Genomic DNA, 8,023 nt, shown 5'->3' with positions numbered 1-8,023 from the left:
TTCATTACAACCTCTCTGGTTCACTATGCAGGTAGTAAGTGGGCATGCAACTTTTTATTACAAGGTAGAAAATCCAAATATTCCTTTTTTATCATTCAGCACAGACTGCAAATGACCAAGAATCAATAAAATAGCCAAATGTATGTATATACACCTCTAAATGATGTCCAGGTGTCTCAATAGAAGGGTCCATTTAAAGGTACAGCATGCAACTTTTAGAACGTTACATAGTGAGTCAGGTTAAAAAAGACATAAGTCCGTCACGTTCAACCACTATAGAAATAAACAGATCCCAGATTTAAAACCCTATGGACATAGTTGATCCAGAGGAAGACAAAAAAAGAAACCTTGGTTCAATTTGCTCCAACATGGAAAGAAATACCTTTCTGATTCCATGAGGCAATCGGATGTTTCCTGGATCAGCAGACTCTGTTAGCTTTACTTTAAAGCTTTAATCCCCAGTTATATTCTGAGCTTCCAGAAATCATCCTGCTTTTTCTTAAAGCACTCTAATAAAACTAGCTGAAACTACTTCCTGAAGGAACCGATTCCACATTTTCACAGACCTTACAGTGAAGAATCCCTTCCTTCTCCAGAGATTAAACTTCTTTTCCTCCGGATGCAAAGAGCGCCCTCTTGTCCTCTTGTTGTGGTCACAATTTGGTGAAGCCTTTTCTGTTCTGTTCCCCAATCACTGTCCCCCTTTGTACAAAGCCCACTCCATAAAAACATGGTGGTGCCAGTCTGGTTTGGAGGAACTTGTCCTGCCAAGTCGTACCCGACCTCACAAATAGGTGGAAATCCCTATGGACACATTCCAAAATCTTGTGAAAAGCCTTCCTAGAGGGTTGAGGATGTTATAGCCCCAAAAGAGGGCACAACCAGTGATCTTCCCGGCCCCTCCACACGGCACATTTCAGTAACCACCCTGCAGTTTTTGACTGGTTACTGAAAAGTTGGGTAACAATACCAGGGCCACAACCCAGCCTAAAATAATTTCTAGGGTGAATACTGAAACTTGTTGCCCAATATTTGCCCATTAAAGTTTGCAATACCAGAATAAGCAAAGGTTAGAACAATGTTGCACTCCTGTTGCTATATACGCCCTTGCTATGCAGATTTACACTCACTTCCTGTGTGATCATAAGGGCAGAAAGTTGAGAAGTCTCCCGAAGGAAAGCAGTAATAAAAGACCAGCAGAGGTTCTTACCCTTCCTCCCAATATCCAACACTGAAAAAGATTTCTTGGCTAGCATTCCAGTATAAGCGTACTCCTACTGGTGTCCCTGTAAGCAGGCAGTGCGGGCCCCCGAGCGTTCAGTTGTGCACAATATGTTATCCTTCATCAGTAGAAAAAGTACATTCTGTTCCGCGTGCATCTAAGTGAATCGCCTTCCCCCTCTGCCACCCTCGGATCTGTCTTTCCAAAAACTGTCAGCTCTTAAAACTTCGCACTTAAAAAGAGTACGAGCTCCTGTCAGTGATTTGTAGAAGTCTCTCCAGAGCTATTCTTCCCTAATAGAAGGGTTCTATGAAAACAGTGACGGGAAAGGGAGGGGGGGCTGCAATTTAGAGAGTCCTCAGAGACTGCGGCATACCGGGGGTGGCAACGTTTATTGTTGTGAAAGAGAAATGTTAAGAGGCAATTGTTTAAGCTTGAAGTGTGTTATTTCCATGGAAATCTGATAACTGCTTATCTCCAAGAGAGAAAATTTGCTTCTTAAAGTTCCTCTGTTATAATGTGGAGCTTGGAATCTTTCTGAGAAGGGGAGAGACAGATTGCAAAATCCAGCAGGCATGTCGAAACGGGTATAGAAGGGGTACAGAGCCAGTACTTGGCACCATGATGGTGAGTGACCCTTCTAGTGGGCAGAGCAGGGGTATATACCAAGGAGCTCAGCACAGGGTGGCGCTTGACCCTCATATTTTGGCACAACAGGTGTACAGACCTAGGAATGCAGCACAATTATGGTGGCGACCCTTCTAATGGGCACAACAGGTGTATAGACCTAGGAACCTGGGCACAGGGATTGTGGGCAACTTTCATTATGTGTGCAGCAGGTATACAGACCTAGAAACTCGGCACCATGATGGTGAGAGAACCTAATGGGAACAGCAGGTGTACCCAGGTACTCTACACAAGGATGGTGGGTGACCCTCATAATTGGCACAGCAAGTATACAGACTTAGGAACTCGGCACCATGATGGTGGGCGACCCTTCTAATGGGCACAGCAGGTGTACAGACCCAGGATTTCAAGACCAGGATGGTAGCCAACCCTTCTAATGTGCACAGCAGAGAACTTGGCATTGAATGGTGGGAACGGTAGATTTTAAGTATTCAGTATATTTAGTAATATTGTAATTTAGATTTAGTATTGAAACATTTTCACATTGCAGCATTTCTGGGAAAAAAAATGCTTTGTTATATTTTCTGCTATCCTTCAGATCCCTAAGCATTACTTCCTCAGAATTCTGGTCATGTGGCATGCACTGTACACAGGTCATATGACCCTTATCTATGCGTATGCGCACCCTGTACACAGGTCACATGACCACCTTCACCAGTCATCCTTGTGCATGGGATTTCTTCTAGTCCTGGCTGGGAGCTTGCACACAATGGTGGCTGCAGTGGGTCTCCATGGAATTCCTCTAAATATTCATCAGTAATGTTCTGATTTAAAGCTTTCCTCTGCACAAAGAAAACCCAAAGCTGAAACTGAAGCACCTTCTAGTATGAAATATTCACAAAGAACTTGAAATATTTGCACTCTGACAAGCTTGTTACCCTTTTTGTGTTTTCCAGCAAAGAGCGTGCAGCCTCTGCAGCAGCTGCAGCAGCTGGCCCTCACAGGGAAGCCTGGTCCAAGGGCACGGTGTACGAGGACCTGTACACACAGGATGTGGTCATCAGCATGGAGGAGCAGGAAAACTCACAGAAGTTAGCTGCCGAGAACAAACCAGTCAAAGAGAGGCCCATCTGGCTCAGGGAGAGCACAGTACAGGGTGGAACCTACACAGAAACAGCCGACATGAAAGACGGTAAGAAACCAAAGAGGGATCATGTGAAGCGTCTTTTATCTGTAGTGGTCTGGAGGTGCACAGACATTACAGTGCAAGCAAAGACCAATCCGGTGATGGTTGCTACACATGTGGCAACACTTTATTGCTAAGGCATCAACATAAAGCAAATTAGGATCATTTAGACTAGAGGTCGAAAATATACACCTTCAGTGAATGTTTAGTGGAGGTCGCATTCACTCTCTTTATAAATAAACCCCTGGGACTGTAAAATGTTCTGTCAACACTGGACACATGCGGGAGCTGTGGACAGTTGGGTTGAACAGATCACCTTAATGTGTGTGTAAGTGTTAGAACCTTTTGGTTTATTATTATTATTATTTATTACACAGTATTTATATAGTGCCATCATATTACACAGCGCTGTACAAAGTCCAGGGTCACGTGACTAGTTGTCCCTCAGAGGAGCTCACAATCTAATGTCCCCTCCATAGTCATATGTCTTTAATACAGTATAAGGCCAATTTGGGGGTAAGCCAATTACCCTAACTGCATGTTTTTGGAATGTGGGAGGAAACCCAGAGGAAATCCGCACAAACACAGGGAGAACCTGCAAACTCCATGCAGATAGTGTCCTGGCTGAGATTCCAACCTGAAACCCAGAGCTGCAAAGGCCAGATTGCTAACCACTGAGCCACCCCAAAATATTATGTGTGTTACTATTGGGGAGATCTCCCCTCTCGTTTTTATAAGATTTTCTTAAATCCGTTTACCACCTCCCAGGCATGGACACAGATGGTTTCCACAGTCACGAGGATGGCCGTCAATTGACCGACGACAATGAAGAGGTCATGCAGGCTCTGCTGAAACATGAAAAGAAGACTGCCGCAGCCGCCATAGGTGTGACCGCAGCTCCGGTGTCCAACGCCGGCATGGGCAGCGACTCCGACAGTGACACCAGCGAGTCTGACCAAGACAGTCCGACTCCCCGTCACCCCGCAGCTTCCCATCACTTCGAAGACGAGGATGATGACGACGAATTTGAAGAAGTGCAAACGGACCTGAGGGTCACTGTTGGGGGGCGTAGCTACCTCTACAGTGAGGTAAGTCAGCGACCCGAATTGGTGGCACAGATGACTCCTCAGGAGAAAGAAGCTTACATCGAGATGGGACAGAAAATGTTCGAGGATATGTATGAGTGAATGATCATCATAATCCAAACTGTACAATTAGACTGCAGGACGCTAGCATCTATTCCTAGCAAATACCAAATCTCTCCCACAACCCTTGATCTAGTTTACATCTAAATGTTTTTATTTCACATTTTATTTGTTTTTATCATTTGGTGAAATCTTAGAAAGATTTTGTTTTTTAAATGTATAGTTTTACAGGAGGCGGTCCTTGCAGGTGAGCGCAGAGCAATGCGGTTATGTGAATACTGATTGTGATTCTTTACAAGGCAAAAAACCTGCAAAAAGTTACATTTTTATACCTAATTCATTTTTTTAGAGCATCGGTCATTGGTGATTCTGATTACAGAATGACAGGGTAGCCTCATACACTACAAAATGATGGCCAGGAAATAATAAGCGGAGAGCAGTTCTGGCACTGACAAAGCAAACAGACGATCTTATCTGATCCGCAAAGCCGACTTTGGGTTAAAGCAGAACTCTGGATAAAGATAACATTTGTTTTTGCCATGCATTTATTTGCAATCATTTTTTTTAATCATAGATACCTGAAACTTCAGAAAGAAATAGCAGCTGCTGCAATAGACTTTTCCATGATGCAGTTGTCCCTTTTCCCTTTCATACCAGGAATGCTGTAATTATGATTTAAATAGCCAGGACATCGGACTGAAGGGTGTCGGCATTCTGCAGTACCCGGTGCTGTCATTCTAAAATGTTTTTGGCATTGGGACAAAGCAGTTGCATTTGCATTTATCAGGATGTGGTAGCACCAACAAGGAAGGCCTTGCATTTTAAGGGTTAGGCATCAAAGTTGGGTTCATTTTTTAGGTTTAGGTGAAGGATTAGCTTTTAAAGGAGGGTCAGTAGGGGAATTGGTTTCAGGTTAGGTGTTGAAGTTTGATTTGATATATTAGGGACCAGAGATGTGCTTTTACACCGCAACAAATCTCAGTTTTTTTATGTGGGGGGAGGGGGTGTGATTGGAGAATAGTTTTCCTTGCTAAAGTCACATAACCAGCTCTCCACCAGTCATGGAGCTTTTTCCCTCTCGGGCGTGAATTCATTTTTGAAGTTCACGATTTGGTGTTGGGGTAAGAACTTACAGGGTTAACAGTTAGGGGTTCGATTAGATGTAAGGGTTTTTTTGGGGAATAGGTTAGGTCAGGTTTTGGGGTTAATGTTCCAACTGCAGAGTGTCTATGACACAGATTTCTTTTCAATTGTATAGAGCAGAAATAAACCGGAGTTACCCACCTGTCCCCATTCCCTCGCAGGGCGCTGCCATCTTCCTTGTTCTTTATTCCTGTGCTTGGGCGTTCCTGGTAACCTGCAAATGTGCAGCTCAAGTTTTTGCCAGATACCTGGAGAGATCAGACAGGAGAGATTATTGCAGGAGGATATAACCTGCCCCTTTCTGCAATAAACAACAACCTGAAAAAATGGAACTTTGTGCTGCTTTACGCTCATGATGTTAAGTACAGGAAAATGGTTGTTTTTTTGGCATCCAGGCAGTAGGGGTTTTTATTCAATATTTTATTATCAATATTCTACTAAACACTGCCAACACAAAAACCTAGTGTACCAGCCAGTAGTGTGCGAATCATACGACTGACCACACCGAATTACAAATATTGCAGCAGCTAAACCTTTTCACTGCATATCGTGCAGTTTGGAGTTCTGCTTAAAGTCCTGGGAGTCACAGTATTATAGCACAAAACAGATGCTTGACTGAATTGTTTTTCAAAACCCAATTTTTTTCCTGGTGAATTTTCTGTGCTTCCTGGTAGCCCACATAAGCAGAAGGCTAAAGTGGTATGAAAAGCTTTCCTAATTTTGTAGCAGCTGCCCGAACTCTGAGAAAGGTGCCTATGATAACAGGTGTATGGATCAGAGTCAGCTTGGATTCTGATTGGCCACTGATTAATACCCCTTAGACAATCGGCACCTACCCCTTGTCAGAGTGTACAAAGGGCAGGAAAGAAGAGCAATTACACCGGCCAGGCAGTGACCGTCTCTTAATGCACCGAGGCTCTACCTGTATTACCTGAATAGACTCCAGAATCCAGTTTAGAATTAAGATCTCCGTGTTGGACAGATTACCACACACAGCCTGGATTTAGAGTTCAGATTATTAGAAGTAGTATGATCTGCACTTTGGTTTAATGAATTCTCCGTCACTGCCGACTCACCCTCTCCGCTCCCTGCTCTTTTGTTTTATTGTGTGCTTTCGCTTTTTACTTGAGCCGATTGTTCTTATGTTTTATTGTTTTTTTCCTTTAATTAAAGTTAATAATGTTTTTTGTATGTTTTGAGTTGTGACATCATTTATGAATATTACACATTGTTCAATCTCTTCTCCATACAAGCAAACAATATAAGAATATCGGTGGTCCCGGGCAAACGTATCAAACACAATCACATAAAGTCTACAAACATTCTCATTTTTGTGGTTGCTGTGTATTCCCTACATGCAAACAATATAAGATGCGTATCAATCTCCGGATACAAATTTATATTTCACCAGTGACCTCACTGCCTTCCAGATACAAGGTATTTGTATTTATAGAATGGACGTTGTCACTGCTCCACTATTCCAAGTGATACCTAACTTTAGTAATATTTTATGATTAATAATAATGCATTATGGTCCCGGTAGGGACTGAGTATGGAGCGGCCTCAGTAATGATGGTCCTTGTAAGGACTGAGTATGGAGGGGCTTCGGTAATGGTGGTCCTTGTAAGGACTGAGTATGGAGGGGCTTCGGTAATGGTGGTCCCTGTAAGGACTGAGTATGGAGGGGCTTCGGTAATGGTGGTCCTTGTAAGGACTGAGTATGGAGTGGCCTTGGTAATGATGGTCCTTGTAGGGACTGAGTATGGAGCGGCCTTGGTACTGATGATCCCTGTAAGGACTGAGTATGGAACGGCCTCGGTAATAATGGTCCCTGTAAGGACTGAGTATGGAGCGTCCTCGGTAATGATGGTCCCTGTAGGGACTGAGTATGGAGCGGCCTCGGTAATAATGGTCCCTGTAGGGACTGAGTATGGAGCGGCCTTGGTAATAACTGGTCCCTGTAAGAACTAAGTATGGAGTGGTCCCTGTAGGGACTGGTTACAGACAAACCACCAGTGGCCCTTTGTACGTTGCCTTAGGTAGATATCAGTCTTTTGGTCCCTGCAGTTTTCTATTAGTTCCTGTTGATATTATTGTTTCAGAAAGTCCTCAGTACAGACAGACACCATGTGTTATGGTCCCTGCAGGGACTGCTTGTATATGAGTACAGACCAGTCCCTATAGGACCTTTAAATCTTGATATAAATGTCCGACACGCCTGGCTTGATATTAGTCCCTTACATTGCTGTATGATGGTCTCTTTAGGGACTGACTCCATATTAGTCCCTGTTACCTGTACGGCCTCACCTGAATCCCCCAACACCAGAACCTTCACCCTATCCAACGCCGCCATGTCAACCAAGACGCCCCGCCTCTATTCCCGGATGTCCCGAATGAAACTATGACAACCAAAGTAAAGTCGGCCCTGTGATTGGTCATTTCTAACACCGGGCGGATCACGAACCGGAAGTATGTTGCGTTCCTCGGTGAAACGCATTCTAGATTTAGGCTCAAGCGACCACAGTCGGGTGCTGTTAGTGACTTTCAGAGAAGGATCATGGCTAACTTTGAAAGAAAGTCACATTGTTATCTCTGTCATCAGGCCTAACTATAGTGTCTCACTGAAATTATTCATGCCCTCTTCCAATATGGCGCTTGGTGACGCAATGACGTCATTATTGTGCGCAGTCGGTCAGAAAG

The 8,023-nt window shown here is 43.9% G+C and overlaps 1 protein-coding gene across 1 annotated transcript; it reads left to right on the top strand.

Moving 5' to 3' along the window:
• The first annotated feature begins 1,724 nt into the window (after positions 1–1,724).
• Positions 1,725–6,514, top strand: LOC140344871 (general transcription factor IIE subunit 1-like). The gene is made up of 3 exons (XM_072432066.1): positions 1,725–1,849; positions 2,806–3,041; positions 3,804–6,514. The coding sequence occupies exons 2-3, from the start codon at positions 2,915–2,917 to the stop codon at positions 4,220–4,222; spliced, it is 546 nt and encodes a 181-aa protein (XP_072288167.1). The 5' UTR covers positions 1,725–1,849; positions 2,806–2,914; the 3' UTR covers positions 4,223–6,514.
• The last annotated feature ends 1,509 nt before the right edge of the window (positions 6,515–8,023 follow it).

The sequence above is a fragment of the Pyxicephalus adspersus genome, unplaced genomic scaffold (assembly GCF_032062135.1).
Source record: "Pyxicephalus adspersus unplaced genomic scaffold, UCB_Pads_2.0 Sca111, whole genome shotgun sequence".
Classification (NCBI taxonomy): domain Eukaryota; kingdom Metazoa; phylum Chordata; class Amphibia; order Anura; family Pyxicephalidae; genus Pyxicephalus; species Pyxicephalus adspersus.
This window is presented reverse-complemented; position numbering and strand designations above follow the sequence as displayed.